Source organism: Sinocyclocheilus rhinocerous, unplaced genomic scaffold (assembly GCF_001515625.1).
Source record: "Sinocyclocheilus rhinocerous isolate Xijiao unplaced genomic scaffold, SAMN03320098_v1.1 scaffold1549, whole genome shotgun sequence".
NCBI classification, from domain to species: Eukaryota; Metazoa; Chordata; class Actinopteri; order Cypriniformes; family Cyprinidae; genus Sinocyclocheilus; species Sinocyclocheilus rhinocerous.
The window spans coordinates 397,704-415,125 of NW_015633205.1; the positions used below are offsets into that span (position 1 = coordinate 397,704).

The 17,422-nt window shown below is 40.4% G+C and overlaps 1 protein-coding gene across 1 annotated transcript in view; it reads right to left on the reverse strand.

The window, feature by feature from the left end:
• Nucleotides 1–17,422, reverse strand: part of LOC107743946 (B-cell scaffold protein with ankyrin repeats-like) — a 138,416-nt gene that overhangs the window by 77,121 nt on the left and 43,873 nt on the right. Inside the window, exons 4-5 of the mRNA XM_016557407.1 lie at nucleotides 13,187–13,325; nucleotides 12,727–12,869 (exon numbers count right to left, since the gene is read on the reverse strand). Of these exons, the coding sequence (XP_016412893.1) occupies nucleotides 12,727–12,869; nucleotides 13,187–13,325 (282 nt within the window). The remainder of the gene's footprint in view (nucleotides 1–12,726; nucleotides 12,870–13,186; nucleotides 13,326–17,422) is intronic.

Consider the following 17,422-nt stretch of genomic DNA (forward strand, 5'->3'; position numbering starts at 1 on the left):
AGCTACCACTAAATATTGTAGAAACTTAATTTGCTGTAAAGTTGCTTTGCAATTATTTGTATCGTGAAAAGCGCTATACAAATAAACTTGAATTGAATTGAATTAAATCAGTGTTTCTCAACCCTGGTCCTGGGCACCCCCCAGCACTGCACATTTTGTGTGTCTCCCTTATCAAACACACCTGATTCAACTCATTAGCTCATTAGAAGAAACTCCAAGACCTGAAATGGGTGTGTCAGATAAGGAAGACATACAAAATGAGCAGTGTTGGGGGGCGCCCAGGACCAGGGTTGAGAAACACTGCCTTAGGGCTATGTGTGAATATGCAGAAAAGCATTCTCATCCCGAGTCAGTCTATAACATATCTGTGAGTGTGTTTCAACTCAGTGGAGATGTGAACCCGCTTCTTTTAAGAGCCCATGGTGGCCATTTTGTCTACCCTGTGCCATTTCAGACTGGGCAGGTCTGTTCACTTGAAATAATTTCAGAGGCTGCTTGGACTCATGCCGTCTGCTTGTGCCATCTGGGTTTACTACACATGCGCCCACTGCAATTATGGCTAAAATCCCGAGTCCCATAGAGAGCGTGGACTTCGGGTTACTTGTGCATCGCGGTCACCCACAGCTGCATCAAAGCTCTGAAGCCATGGTGCAACCTGGATTTGTTCAGCTGGGGTGTTCCCCTGGGTTTGGTGACATCATGTGTTGAGATTACGACGGACGCATCGACACTGGGCTGGGGAGCAGTGTGCAAGGGGCATGCTGGCTTTGGGCCTTTGGTCAGAGCCTCAAGGTCGGTGGAACATAAACCGCCTGTAGCTGGAAGCGGTGTCCGTAACTCTGGGGATATTTCTGCTGTAGCTAGAGCAGTGACGTGTTGATAGGCACCAACAACATGTATGTGGTTTCATACATAAATCACCAAGGCAGCGTGTGCTCCAGGACCCTTTACAAGCAGGCAGCAAGTCTCCTGTTATAGGCGGATCGTCACTTTCTCTCAATCAGAGCAGCGCACATCCCCAGTCTCTTGAACTATGGAGCGGACATGCTTTCGAGAAAAGGGTTTCCTCAAGGAGAATGGAGGCAACATCCCGAATCAGTTGAGAAGATTTGGAACCTCTATGGGAGAGCGGAGGTGGATCTGTTCGCGACGAGCGAGAATGTGCATTGCCCACTGTTCTCGCTGTCACACTCCCCATTGGAGGGGGATGCTCTGACATCACTCTGGCCAGCAGCCAGGCTGTACGCGTTGTGCAAAATTGGGGTTATGCAAAATCAGGGTGGAGTGAGCATCAGTGACACTCATCGACCCGAACTGGCTGAACCAGCCTTCTCTCCCAGACCTGAAAGAGCTGATGGTGGCCCTGCCTTGGCCGATCCCCATTAGGAAGGACCTGCTATCTCAGGCGAGCGGCACAATATGGCACCCCAACCAGGAGTTATGGAGCCTTTATGTGTGGCTGCTTTGGGGATATCAGAGGAGCTGAGCACCCTGCATTCTTGGAGGTTCCACGAGATTCCACGAGATGTTTGTATGCTCTAAAATCAGAGGTGTAGCAATAGGGCAGGCAAGGCAGGCAATTGCCTGGGGCCCCGCATTTTGAGGGGGCTTCCGACAGCTGACCATTTGAACAATCGGAAATGTCATTATTATTATAACATGGAGCAATATATCTGCACCCCCCCTAGGGGGCCCCTCTCGCGTTATGCTGGATGCGCTTGCTTTTTCCTCGTGATGTCGGCCGCCATTTTCAAACTGGCACAGTGCTTACTCGTGCATTTGCTAATTTAAACATGAAGAGGACTTATCCGTCTAGCAGCCAGAAGCGGAAAAATGCAAGAAGTGGAGGAAAAGAGGAAACATGACAGCGGTAAATGATGGAGATAAGACTGACTTAAGGATAATTATATGACAAACAAATGATTCCGTTGTTAATTCCAGCTTATTTTCGTTTACTTATTTGCCAGATGAATTACTGGTAATAGTCAAATTACTAATAGGGTTACTGGGAAACAGGTTAGCTAGGGTTGCACTTAGCAGCAGCATATTACAGGCGGTACTGGGAAGGACGCGCACATCACCAGTGTCACCGCTTGGCAAGTTTCGGTACCAGGGATGCAAACTTGTCACCTTTCGGGGAAATTCGCCGTTTTGAATTCAGAATGGGTCATTTGTGCGATTCGTGTAGATCCGCTGAGTTTTTAAAATTGTACCAACTCAATTCTGTACCCGATCTAAGTCACCCACTTTCAAACGATCCTGTATGTTTTTGTGTGCGCACTCTGGTTTCAAATTACAAAACCAAAAGTTTATATTTACAATATGTTTTGCAGCATTGAGTATTGTAGCCAATCACAGGCATCTCTGTTGAGAGCAGTGGCCAATGGTTTTATTTTGAGGGGGGGTGCTCATCTTTGTCACCCATGATTAGTTTGCATCTATGTCTTGCTGCCAGTGGGGAGCCCACGAATCAATATAAATAAATATTACATTTACTTAGTTGACATTATTTATTTAGCTCTTCTACATTAAATTAGTTGAGTTAACATAATTAGTTGTCAACTAATAAAACTAGTAAAGCTGATAAAAACATACCTCAGGTCAACAATGAACCAAGAGAGGCTGTCAGTTGTATCTTCTGCCATAAAGATGAAGATTGATATTTTGTTAAAGAATAAGCACTTTGTTTTAAAAAATAAACAATTTATGTTCTATTATATGTGTTTTAACTACTACTAATCTATCTTTTAGAAGGGCCCCATCTATTAATTTTGCCTGGGGCCCCCACTTCATCTTGGTTCGCCTCTGCCTAAAATGGGGAGTGTTTGTGAAATGGTGCCGTGATGTTCATATCGACCCGGCGGCTTGCTCCGTGTCGGATGTTCTGCATTTTCTACAGTACAGGCTGGATAGTAGATGTCTACCGTCAACACTGAAAGTGTATGTAGTCGCTATTGCCTCGTTTCGTTCCCCAATGGGCGGGCAATTGATCAGTAGGCACACGCTGGTGGTGAGATTTCTTAGGGGGCAAGGAGATCGCACCCCCCCGCGTCCTCCTTTAGTTCCGTCCTAGGAGCTAGAGGGTGGTGTTAAGAGCTCTTTCGCAGCCACCATTCAAACCTTTAGCATCTATTGCTATGAAGGAGCTATCTCTCAAAACTGCACTTCTTTTTGCCATTGCTTTGGCTAAGCACATAGGGAATTTGCATGTGTTTTCCATGGACAGCGACTGTATTCACTTTGGGCACGGCAACTGCAGCGTCACTCTCCAGCTGAGACCGGGCAACATGCCTAAATCGCTATCTACTCCCTTCAGAGCACAGACTGTTTAGCTGTGTGCCCTGTCTTCTGAGTCACCGACCTCGCATGATGCTGACGCTCAGATTTCGTTGTGCCCCGTTAGGGATTTGAGGATTTACATTGACCATTCGGTAGGGGTGTTGAAATTAATCATTGCATTCTGCATCGATGCAGTAATAGACTATAATCGATTATAGTCTACTGACATAATTCGCATACGTGCTTGTCACGCGAGTATTAAAAAATCCACCCACTATTTTTAAATCCAAGATCTGGGAACATTTTGGAAAAACCAAGCTTAGTGCAGGAAAAATATGCTCTGAATCGATTCTGAGCATGACCTTTTCCTCCATATGGCATGTGTGTGCACTAGAGACAATCGCGGCGGGATTCATTGCACAGCATATGCACTGTGAGACAGGTGTGCAATGCTTGACAGTGTGTGCTTCCACCTGCTGTTATTTCAGTGTTTTACTTTAGATATACTTTAATTTATGCTGTTTGGAATGCAGTATGTATTAGATACACGAAACTCACGTACAGACAGACATCCATGTACGCTTTGTGTTTGTTTTCCTGAAGCTCGATTGCGTGTGCGGTTAAACGCACTTGCATCTCCAAATAATTTTATGATACGAAATTGATGTAAACACAGTCAGTTATGTTTTCAGAACAGGCCAAAACATCTGATATGTCGAAATAGATCTGTGCATTAGTGTGAATGCTGCCTATTAAAGCTGCCACTGTCCATGATCTCATCAGTAATAATCAAACAGCAATAATGCTAAGAAAAAAAGAGAAACATAACTATGATTGTCTGTAAACTTTCAGATACTTAAAGTACTTTCAGAAGTTGAAAGTACTTTTTGTTTATCACTTCTAATTGTCTTTCTCCCCCTTTATTACTTTATATTTGTTTATATGTATTGAAGGTATATTTATTTGGTTAAGTTCTTAACAATTGTTTTGATTTATTATTAATTTGTAATTATTTTAAAAAGTAGCCTGCTTAATAAAAATGCATAAAATACATTTTATATAATCGTGATGCATTGTGATATCGAATGGAATCGAATCATTGACATGATAATCATAAATGAATCGAATCGTTAAACCAGTGACGATTCACACCCCTAATGGAGTTTCCCACCGCGGAAGGCTCCGCAATGTCTCGTTTCCTCTCTCAGGGAACCAAGGTTACGACAGTAACCGGAGACGTTTTTTTGGGGGGAAAAAAAGGCTTAGCTGAAATTTGGTGGGTTGTGGGCTCATATGCTTAACTGTACATAGTATATTTTATTAATTAGATGCCGAATTTGGTAATTTATTCTCACTGTCTTGAGGTAATAAACCACATTAAGTATTTCCTTTATGGGAAATGTTTAACGTGCAGTTTTGCGCGTTGCATAACTTTCTTTCTTATTCTGGGCCCATTTGCCTGTACATAGTTTGCATCATCAATAAGGTGTATTTTGAGTTTGGTCTTTTAATTTTTAATCTTTTAATTATTGTGTTAGTCCATTGAGTCACGTGAAGCATTATCTTTATAATATATAAAGATTGCTTTGTTTTCCAGTGTTGCAGAATAGTTTTTTTTTACTATTTATTCCTGATTACCTCCTTTATATGTAAATAATGAATAAATTCTCCTTTAGGAATAGTGTCAAGCTTTGGTGATGCAAAACGCACAAGGACAAAGGAGATCAAAGAAAAGTCTTTTATTAAGATAAATCCCGGAGACAAGGCACGGAAGCCAACTTAACATAGATGGGTAACAGTATCTTTCTCTCTTTTGCAGGTTCAGCGAAGAAGGACTGATGAAACGGACGATGAAGACAGGCGAGTGCAGGTAAGTCCACAGGCAGGTGAGTCAGGTAGAGACTTCAGGTAAGTGCAATAATGTGCTTTATTAAACAAGTGATTAACAGGTGAACAGCAATGCAAGACAGCAGGTGAGTATCTTGAACGGATCTGGAAATTAGCTGTAGACTGAGTGATAGAAATGTCCCATTCCTCTCTAGGAAGAATCCACAAAGCTGATGGGAAGAAGGCTATTAAGACAACAAGCTTGCATAGAGTCCAGGTAAGTGCTCTGAGGTGAGAACAAAGAATAAGTCCAACTCGCCTTGGGCATTGACAAGACCAGACAATGTGTGAGTGCTTGATGCTGGCTTATAAAGACCTACTGATGAAGCTAATGGCAGGCAGGTGCGGTGATTGTGGACTGTGAGCAGGTGTGAGCCAGAGAGGATTCTGGGAAATGTAGTGTGCTGAGGTGACTGGTCTTGTTACAGGCATGATGACCACCCTACAATGATAAAAATCCACCCACTCCTCATTTTTTAATCCCCTTTAAACCAAGTCAGTCTCACTAGGCCTGCCATTTTGATTCTCATGCGGTGTGACGTCACATTGCATAGGGCTGGGCCATGGGGTTTGATTGACAGCCCTGCATTGCTATAGATTCCGTCCTCAGCAGTTGTACGCTATCCTTCATTTTCTCTGCTCTTTAGCAGCTGTAATGTCAACAATGTCTCTGTTTGGATGTAAGACTGAACATAAGAGTCTTCATTTTCTCACAACATCTGAGCTGCTGAGGATGCTGTGGATTACTTTCATTTTTCAAGGTAATGCGCCTCAAAATCTGCCTAAATACGTGTATCACTTCAGACTCCTTTGTGAATGTCATGTCGTTATAGTGCTTAGTGTCTTAACCATATTTGTGTGCATACATTAAGTATTTTTTAACTGATCAGGTCTCGTGGCTCAGTCAATTGATCCGCGCTGATGACAGGTCAGCGCAGCACAAGCTCTGAAACATTGTGCTGTTTCGTCCCACTTTCAGTGCATTTGGCTTCCCATATGTACGGCTAAACACCGGTTCTCTCGCTCTCAGTTATGTTGCTTCTACCGGCTGTTTAATGCTGTAGATATGCAATGCAGAGAGACGTATACGCTACGGGGTGGGAATACGCAGCTCATTTGCATTTGCATTTAAAGCGATACACTCCAAAACTGCTCTTTTTTTAGACACACCCCAAAAATTACATTTTCCAGCTGTTATAATAAATGATCTGTTGGGTATTTTGGGCTGAAACTTCACAGACACTTTCTGGAGACACCCACGACCAATATAAGCCACAGCCATATCACCCTGCAGCCCAAGACTGGTTGCCCACTGAAGCTAAGCAGGGTTGAGCCTGGTCAGTACCTGGATGGGAGACCTCCTGGGAAAACTAGGTTGCTGCTGGAAGAGATGTTAGTGAGACCAGCAGGGGGTGCTCACCCTGTGGTCTGTTTGAGTCCTAATGCCCCAGTATAGTGACGGGGACACTATACTGTCAAAAAGCACCGTCCTTCGGATGAGACGTTAAACCGAGGTCCTGACTCTCTGTGGTCATTAAAAATCCCATGGCATTTCTCGTAAAGAGTAGGGGTGTAACCCCGGTGTCCTGGCCAAATTGCCCCCCTGGCCTTTGTCAATCATGGCCTCCAAATAATCCCCATCCACTTGATTGGCTCTATGACTCTCTCTCCTCTCCACCTGTAGCTGGTGTGTGGTGAGCGCACTGGCGCCGTTGTCCTGTAGCTGCCGTCGCATCATCCAAGTGGATGCTTGCACACTGGTGGTGGTTGAGGAGAGACCCCCTTCATGATTGTAAAGTGCTTTGGGTGTACAACAATACACAATAAAGCACTATATAAATGCATCATTCATTCATTCATTCATTCATATTACATCTTGTAAAAAGTGGCATAATAGGTGCCCTTTAATGTGTATCCACTTAATAAGAAATTGTAACTGATTTGCAATATAATACATAAAAAAATTTAAAGTTGTGAAGTTGTTATTTTTTTGTAAAGTCGACAGACAAATTCTAACTTCTTATTCTAATTCTTATTTTTCCAATAATCTTATTTTTCCGATATTTTTCCAATAACCAGATATAATTTAATATAGTGATAGTGAACCATTTAAAAGATGGCTCAAATGGAATCATTAAAAATAAATAATTAATCTGAGGGAGCATTTTCATTTTGACAGTTACTATTTGCCCTATTAAGGAAAGAGGCAAAGTATTCCAATATTTTTTAATCATTACTAATTTTTGTTAATACCGGAGAAAAATTAAAATGAACAATTTCTGAAAGATTTGAAGAAATAATTACGCCCAAGTATTTAATAATATTATTATCTTAATATTAACAATGAATGAGAATAAGACCTTTTGGTGTTTACAATATAGTGGACTCAAAAGAGAACCCGGTTCTTTTCTTGATCCTCGTCAGCACTTAATTGATCTCAGACCCTTTCTTGTTCACACCACAACTTCATAAGAACCCAGACTCCAGCTTTCTGTGCAGGAGTGGGAGTCTAACCTAATTTGGAAGATGAAGGTGGACAGGGAAGGGTGAGAGGAAGAGCTGGCAATCCCTGATCATGTCACCGGTCAAGACATTTGCAGTGCTTTAACAACGCATTTCAGTCAAATTTAAAGGGGTGGTTCATTGCGATTTCACTTTTTTAACGTTAGCTAGTGTGTAATGTTGCTGTTTGAGCATAAACAATATCTGCAAAGTTACGAAGCTATAAAGTTCAATGCAAACGGAGATATTGTCTTTTAAAATTCTGGCAGTTTAATGCCTACAAAAACGGCTGGTAGGGACTACAACGAGTTACTTCCCGGGTTCGTGACATCACAAACCCAGATAAACCCCGGCCTCAGGAAAAGACAGCAAAGGGGGCGAGGCCATGCTGCGTTGCTTTAGGGAAGAGGAAGAGAAAACTAGAGGTGCACGTAAAAATCAATTCATATATGAATCATGATTCTGTCTTCTAACATAAGCAGTAGCATTTACAAATAACAGCATATCTAAAAGTATGAGACAACAACAAACAAAAATCAAAGGCCTACCATTAAAAGCCGTGTTCTGCACGATCCTCTTCAATAATATCCTCTGTTTCTCAATCGGGCTCAAACTGATAAGCGATATTAAAGACGCCTTTATTTACAATACAACCGGAGCACATGCTGCTGAGGAGAGGGAGGGTACGTTTAGACGCGCACTAGAGGCGGTTTAGCCAATCACAACACACTGGGCTAGCTAACCAATCAGAGCCCATCGCCTATTTCTGAGGGAGGGGCTTCATAAAAACAGGAAATTGATCAGCGCGTTTCTCAGAGAAGGGACAGAGCGGTGTGGAATAAAGGTAAATTATGTGAAAAATAATTCGTTTTTTTTTTAACGAAGCATTAAAACATGTTAGATTGCACCCCATAAACACAATCAAGCCTAGAAAAAACCCACTGAACCACCCCTTTAAAATTAAAAGGTATAAGTATAAAGTTAATTCAACTTGTTTTTTTTCCCTCAGATAAGATCATATTAAAAAGTTTCTCTGCTACTAGTTTTATATTGCTGCTATATTGTTGACACACATGAGATGCCGCACGCACACACACATCACTTGCAGAGACACACAGATCAGAGATCGCGCTCACACACGGAAATATTCACGAGCATGAACACTTGTTGTCAACGCTGCCGTGCAAGTTTTATTAATATAGTAGCTTCGATACTGAATCACTACATTATATTTCTCAGCAAATAGGGGCTAAAATGTATGTTTTGAAGTAACGAAACGCACATCTTCACTTTTGCAGAATGAGACGCACAGACGCAATTCACACATGCAACTTTAATCTCTCTCTCTCTCTCTCTCTCTCTCTCTCTCTCTCTCTCTAATTAATTCAAATCAATAATATATTATTATTATTGATGCATTCAAATACACGTGATCTTACCGCACTAGCCTACTTCATCTCTGTGTCTCATTTAAAGCGGCAGAATGCTAGATCTCTGTTGCGCGTCGGGTGGTTCTTTGCCTCCGTCATGACGAGAATACTTAACGATGCGTGCATTAAATAATTTAATGCTCAGTTATCCGTAGATTACATAAATGACAATATAATTATTTTGTATTGTTCGAGTTAACAGTTGTTTATTTATTTACTTATTTGTTTATTTCTTTAAAAAATAAACATAAAATTTCTCAAGAGCAATTTTTGAAGGGGACACAAATAATCCAGCTAAAATTGCACTTGAAAGGATACACAGAGGAAAGCCTTACTATTAGTGCAGCAGGGAGACCGTGCCAAATTAGACAACTTCAAGCTGTTGTGGTCACGCCGCGTTAGCGGTCGTGTCCGTCGTAGACATTACTATATCCGTCACAGTGTTGCCAAGTCCGCGGTTTTCCCGTGGAATTGGGCTACTTTATTAGAGGCCAGGACACCGGGGTTACACCCCTACTCTTTACGAGAAGTGCCATGGGATTTTTAATGACCACAGAGAGTCAGGACCTCGGTTTAACGTCTCATCCGAAAGATGGTGCTTTTTGACAGTATAGTGTCCCCGTCACTATACTGGGGCATTAGGACCCACAAAGACTACAGGTTGAGCACCCCCTGCTGGCCTCACTAATACCTCTTCCAACAGCAACCTAGTTTTTCCAGGAGGTCTCCCATCCAGGTACTGACCAGGCTCAACCCTGCTTAGATTCAGTGGGCAACCAGTCTTGGGCTGCAGGGTGATATGGCTGTGGCAAGCACTGTTAATGCAATGCATTATTTTTTTTTTCAGTTAGTGCAATTCAACGTTTTTTGTTTTTTTTCCAAAGTCATTTGTCATATTTTTTTCCATATGTAGGTGTATTACAATGTTTTTTTTTTGTTTGTTTTTTTTATTAGTATTATCATTTTCCACAGATCTGTGTGAATGGGCATCATTTTGACAATGCTGTTGTCTGCACACAAAACATTTAAAAAATGCAAATTATTATTATTATTTTTTTTTTTGCAAATTGCTTTTTTATATACATTTTTTTGCATCCAGAAATGTATGTCTAAATAAAAAAAGAAATACAAATTTGACCATTTCTGAAGCACAAATACTGGCCTTAAAAAGATCACGTGTAAAATTCCTTTCGAATTGCAATGGTTCCGCATCAACCACTGACCTGTCTGGAGTGGAGAGATATTTCTGTTTCTGGAACTTCTTCTCCAGGCCCAGCAGCTGCAGCTCAGTGAAGATGGTGCGGCTGCGGCGGGGTTTCTTCAGCCGCGGGGTGCTGTGCTCTGTCTCTGATTCGCTGCTGATGCTGACGAGCGTCTCGCTGGCTGTGGGCTCGGAGGTGAGCGGATGCTGGGGTGGCAGAAGGGGCAGGTGAGGAGACAGCTGAGAGATCTGCGGGAGGCTGCTGGGCTGCTGGTGTGTGATCACAGACAGGAGAGGGTACGATCTCAGAGGAGCAGAGCCTGCGAGAGCAAACAATCGACATAATGCTCTGGTTAATACTGATAGAACACAAATATTGATAATTTTCATTGGCAGAAACCATTAGTGAATCAATAATGTACATTGTGAGGAACTCTTCTGCTCTTATCAGGTCTATTAAACATTAATTTATAGCATATCACATTGCTTTCTTAAAGTAAACATAAAAGCTAATTTATGTGTGCACTTTTTATGTTACTGGTTTCATTCTGCAAGAGTCATTGTTGCACATTGTGCAAAAGTCAAAAACAGTTTTTTTTTTTTTTTAATCTTTCATTATCTACTGCCAATTTGGAATGTTCCAATCAAAATTAAAGACGTTCATTTGTAATCTTTTATCAGTGTGTCCCAATCAATTCCTAGAAGTATGTAAATTGGGCTACTTTATTAGAGGCCAGGACACCGGGGTTACACCCCTACTCTTTACGAGAAGTGCCATGGGATTTTTAATGACCACAGAGAGTCAGGACCTCGGTTTAACATCTCATCCGAAGGACGGTGTATTTTTTTACAGTATAGTGTCCCCGTCACTATACTGGGGCATTAGGACCCACAAAGACTACAGGTTGAGCACCCCCTGCTGACCTCACTAATACCTCTTCCAACAGCAACCTAGTTTTTCCAGGAGGTCTCCCATCCAGGTACTGACCAGGCTCAACCCTGCTTAGATTCAGTGGGCAACCAGTCTTGGGCTGCAGGGTGATATGGCTGTGGCAAGCACTGTTAATGCAATGCATTATTTTTTTTTTCAGTTAGTGCAATTCAACGTTTTTTGTTTTTTTTCCAAAGTCATTTGTCATATTTTTTTCCATATGTAGGTGTATTACAATGTTTTTTTTTTGTTTGTTTTTTTTATTAGTATTATCATTTTCCACAGATCTGTGTGAATGGGCATCATTTTGACAATGCTGTTGTCTGCACACAAAACATTTAAAAAATGCAAATTATTATTATTATTTTTTTTTTTTTTTTTTGCTTTTTTATATACATTTTTTTGCATCCAGAAATGTATGTCTAAATAAAAAAAGAAATACAAATTTGACCATTTCTGAAGCACAAATACTGGCCTTAAAAAGATCACGTGTAAAATTCCTTTCGAATTGCAATGGTTCCGCATCAACCACTGACCTGTCTGGAGTGGAGAGATATTTCTGTTTCTGAATCATTGTCATGGAAATGTACCCTTAAATACACCCTAAAAGTACTCACATAAGAAAAGGGCTTTAAGGGGTTAGTGGAGATTATAATCCAGTACTGATAAAAAATAATAATAATAATAATAAAAATAAAAAAATAGATGATGAATGGTGTTCAATATTTCTTAGATATTAAACTACTGTAACATCTTGACTATGAAATAAATGAAGCTTTAGAGCTCTCATTCAGCACTTTGTTTACAGCTTGCACAAGGAGTGGAGCTGGGGGGTGGCCATCAGAACTGAAGTGTGCAGCCACCCCAACCCCCTACTCGAAACAGTCCCCGCCTCCAGGGAACAGAGGATTTTAACAGAGGGGAATGGAACGTGATTTTACACTCCGGACTGGTTACGGGTCCCTACCTGGCCACCCCTATGAAATTATCCTGGCTATGCCCCTGATTTGTACAATATACATATGGGCCTACATGTCACTAGGGGCACAATAAATCTTTGCAAGACTATACAAGTTTAGGCTTGCCTCATAGGATTGCCAGCAACAGTAAATGTTTCCTTTAATTTGTTGTAGAAAACCCCTTATTGGCAATTGGAAGACTGCAGCAACACTAAAACCTGAAAAAACAGCACTAGACAGCTAACAAGTTTAAGTTAACAAGTTTTCAGCTTCATAATTTGTTTGCATAACTATGATTTCCATTTAGATATCCAAAATAATTCACATCTGTCCCATGTGTGACGCCTAAGACCCTAATAAATGCTGATTCACTTAAATGTTTTTTGTTTTTTTTTTCTTTTCAGAAATTAAAGATTACATCAAATTCACATTTGAAAAGCTGAAAAGTTTGCATATTTTAGGGCAGAAGCTAAAAATTGTATTTGAAGACAATTTGTTTGAGCATGTGAGTTAAAACTTAAACAGACATGTGCTTACCTGGCACATAAACTTCACAGGATCTGCAGCCTGCTGAAGGAAGTGGGCAATATCTTCCATGATGGTGTAGTATTGTAAGCAGGCATTGCCTTTCACAAGGCCTTTACTGTAAAGTGTTACAATCACATGTCCAGCAGTAAAATCTGCAAACACAGATTATATTGCAACCAAATAATAATTTTATGAATAATATATATCAATTTCTTAAAGGAATATAGTCCACCAGAACATGGAACAAATTTTTTTGAAAAATATATTGTTTTTTCTTTTCAATGCAATTACAAAGAACAGACACTGGCTTCAGTTTTGAATCAGCATTAACCAGCTTTTTTTTTTTTTTTTAGGGTGAGTAAATAATGACAGATCATTTTTGTGGCATGTGTTCCTTTAACATGCAACCATAACATTTTCTACACCCTTTAAGTTTTAAAATGTAAGCAACTATACAGAACATCTTTACCAGGTGCAGTCACTTTCAGTGTGCTCTCATTCCAATTCACAGGCTTCACTCTCACTCGCTGCTTATTCCCACTGAACTCCACCTCTGCATCTTTGCTGGCTATGGCCTCCTGCAGAAGAATGAAAATCTCCATTGGATTCTGTGAAGACACACAGCATGGCATTAGTCTAACCTATACACTGTGAAGAGCTCTAGGTCAGTTAGATGGCAGTGTTAAGCATTTGCTAACACAGAGTGCTCTTTGAATTCCGGCCCAGCTGTATGAACCTTATCTAATGCTTGAGTGGCAATTTAAAAGTACCTGCTCTATATGCCCCTGACAGACTGTGAATGGATTGTAAGGTATATAAAAATGTCATATATACAATTCTGCTAATGCCATTTTATTGTGGTTGCCAGCTAAATGCTTAAAGGGATAGTTCACCACAAAATTAAAATGTTACCATTATTTACTCACCCTTATTACAAACTTATGAGACTATCATTCACCTTTGAAACACAAATGGAGATATTCAAGGGCGTAGAATTATGGTGCTTTTCCACTACAGCGTCAAATCTGCGTTCAGTGCCGCTGGTAACGCTACAATGCCACTGCTTTGGGGCGTGTCAAATTTAGGGCAGAGGATATGCCAGGGATATGTCCTTACCAATTGTGCCGCACTAGTCATCAAAAGTGAAGCCATTGCGTGTCGATCTCCCCCAGGTGGCTGGTCCCAGAATAGGTCATAAACCCCGCCCTCTGCATGTAATCCAATGGGATGTGAGACAAACTAAATAATTACATTTCACTTAAAATATTTTGTTTTCAAAGATGGTTTTTGTCATTTGATGTAGATTTTATCACGCTGATGTAAGTTCAAGTGTTCGTTTTTTAAATAAGTTTGGTTTTAGTTAGTTATGCGATGCTATAAAAACGGGAGTGTGACATCGTGATTGACAGCTGAGACTGACAGCTTCTGAGGCACCAACAGACTTTTTCAGGATCTTCAGGAAGAGATTGGAGTTGTATTTACCCTATTTTAACACAAGACTATTTTTTACGGCAATCAGCAGACAAAAATTGGAGCAGTCAGGCTAATTAAAAAGGGTCAGGGGTGTGTGTTTGTGACCGACTCTGTGGGAGTGTGGGCGAGACGTGGCTCCACTTCACTCACTACTGCACAGACTCGGGTCCCGAGTTCGCTGCTGCGCAGACTCTGGTCCCAAATTAGCGCAATATGGCCGTGCCCTATTGGAACAATGGCGGCTTTACTTTTCTTTAATGGAAGTTAGTGAAGGTGCGTTGTCCATCTTTTTTTTAGTCTATGGTCCCTACCAATATCCAGCAACTACCAAATTGTCCCTAGCAATAATTTTGATCAAACTATTAAATATTGTATATACTGTATAGCCTATATGTTTTTGTAATTTCGGACGTATCTGAAATATTTCATACCATTGATATTAGTCACCTAAGAAGTTGAAGTAAATATGTTAGAATCTTTCAAGGACGCACATTTAATACATGATGGCCAGAATAAGAACCTGTCGCACACACCGGAGGAGAAGCCACACCGCGTCTACAGCTCACACGTATTGCACCCAGTTCAAGACAGCAGTCCAAAACAGTTCATAGAAAAGTTCACTTCAGGAATGAACAAAGGCTGAATTAGTTTGAAGTATGGTGTTTGACAAAACAGAGCAAACGGAAAGAGAAAGCGCTATCTATGTCTATTATTAGCTCTCTCTATAAAGCATACTGACATAAAAGACAAACGTTGTGCTGAAAGATGCACAACACACAATCTTCAAGCCTAGGATGAAGTCATTATGTACATTTACAATAATTTGGGACAAATATAATGTGATTTTATAGAAAACTTTGTGAGTGGCACTCTGTGGTGCGGCAGGATTTGGAACAGCGTCCAGAGTCGCAGCGGTTGTGGACAGTCTTTAAATTTAACTTAATTTTTTTAAACTGAATGTACAAAGCAAACTGTTAGCTGAAATATCCACCAAAAAAAACAAAACAACAACACTGAAATAAGAGCGTGCAGTTTATCTCTCAATCAGATATGCATGAAAGTTGTGTTCATTACTATAGCAACAGTAGAGTTTTCTTTTCAGAATCATCCTGGGTCCAACTCAAGTGATGCGTGATTAAGACACCTAGCATTCTGATGCTGCTGTAATGTTGTTGTTCACAAAATCAAAAGAGTGTAATTATTGTCTTTGCATACTAAAAAAATGCCAGTAGCACTTTATTTTACAGTACGTGTACTTCCCTGGTACATACATGGCAAATATATTGTACCTACAAGCAAATGAGTGGTAACACAAGGTACTTACCTGAAGTGTATGTACATGATAACAAATAAGAAACACGTCTGTACTTAACAGTCGTACATGCATGGTAATTATTTTGTACATACAGACAAGTGTGGGTACACTGTAAAACATTGCTGTAAAATGTACAGTAACTTACTGGCAATTTTGGTTGCCAGTAAGACTGTACATTTACAAAAGTACTGTAAATCAATAATTACAATTGTACTGTAAAAATAAAGCAAACTGTTTTTTACAGCTATCAGTGTAAAATTAAACGTTTATAAATATGAGTGAAATTACAAGAGCAACTGTGAACTTGTAATGCTATACATACATTTTACAGTAAATTAGAACATTTGTTGTGAAATTTAATTCACTAAATTAACTACAATTGAGATTTTTCACTGCTGTTATAGTGTGTAAACATTTGGTTAACTTATTTCATTTGAGTCCACTGAGAAGGAATATTTCTTAGTATAAAACTGCAAACACTTAATGTGTAATAGTAAAGCTACTAAAAACATTACTTTAACTCAAATCGCTGCAGTTCATCATCAGCAATAGCACATATGTATGTGCTGAAGTACTTAACAAAGAGATCATCACTGCATCAACTCCACATTTACTGTCTTTAAATAAAACAGCAGAACATCAGTGTTTGTGGCTCATCTGAAGCACAGGCTCTACTCTCCAGCACAATGGTGACCCACAAAACTACATTAACAGATCTCTCTTGAGCAAAAACACATTAATACAATTCAGTTAAATAATTACTCTCCTTATCAGGGCCGTGCACAGGGGGGTGGCCCGGTGGCTAGAGCCACTGCCCCTTTGCCCTCATCAGCTGAGTTGCCCCTCTCACCAATCCCCCCATCACCCCAGCTCAAAGCGGTTTGTTCCTGCTCCGCTAAAGATCCGCTGATTCCTCTAGTCCGCTCTGTGTTTTCCCGCCCGCTCCGCAGCATTTCTCACGATCTGTGTGCTGCTCTCTGGAGTGGAGACCACAGTTCCCAATGTCGTTGCATTAACAGGTAGATGCATTACAATCCACATTATAGTCAGTGGATGATTCGCTGAATTAGTGGTTTTAGTCAAATTTAGTAAATTTGGTAGTTTGTTTTTGTATTTCTGTTGGTAATGATTTGCTCTCGGTCTTTTAAAAGTGATAACAACAAAATATCCACGTTCTTAGAATTAGAATGTCTAATAAAATTATTGTAACCAAACATTTCTAATATAAATAACACAAAATTCGCTGTTGTTGACACACTTTGTAGACAAAAAAAATGCCTTCGCAAAAAAGAAGACAGAGACAGATAGAAAGAGCTAAGGGAGGCTGCTAAAGGCAGTTCAACATTGCAAACATCAATACAAAGCTCCAGCAAGCAGGGGCGTAGATTACGCGGGGGACGCCGGGGATGTGTCCCCCCCCCCCCCTTTTGTTTTACCGAAAATTCTTCCCCCGCACTTTTTTCGGGCAAGTGTGTTCGCATAGAGGTTTTCAAGAGCCGGTGTGAATAAATATATATTTAAATTCAAAGAGACAGGATAGTCTGTGCATGATCTGATGTTTTATTCGGACCCAGAATAAGGCGAGATGAACATCACGGAACGCAAAACACTCCATGCAGTGTATGTTTCATTCATACTCGAAGCCGGAGGGCGCTCTCGCGCAGAAAGTCGTACGAGGAAATTCCTAATATGGACAAAATCGCTGTATGAAAACTATGAAAAAATTGTTTTCACAGAAAAACAGAAACGTTTGGAAACATGAAGACATTAAACATACGATTGCGACAATATATGGCTTATTTGTGTTTGTCAAGTCATCTCCAGGTAATAAATAAAGTATATGAACAATGCAGTGCTAATTGACATAGCATTTATTACAGTAACAGTATTGAAACTATTCTGCCTTATTATGCGATT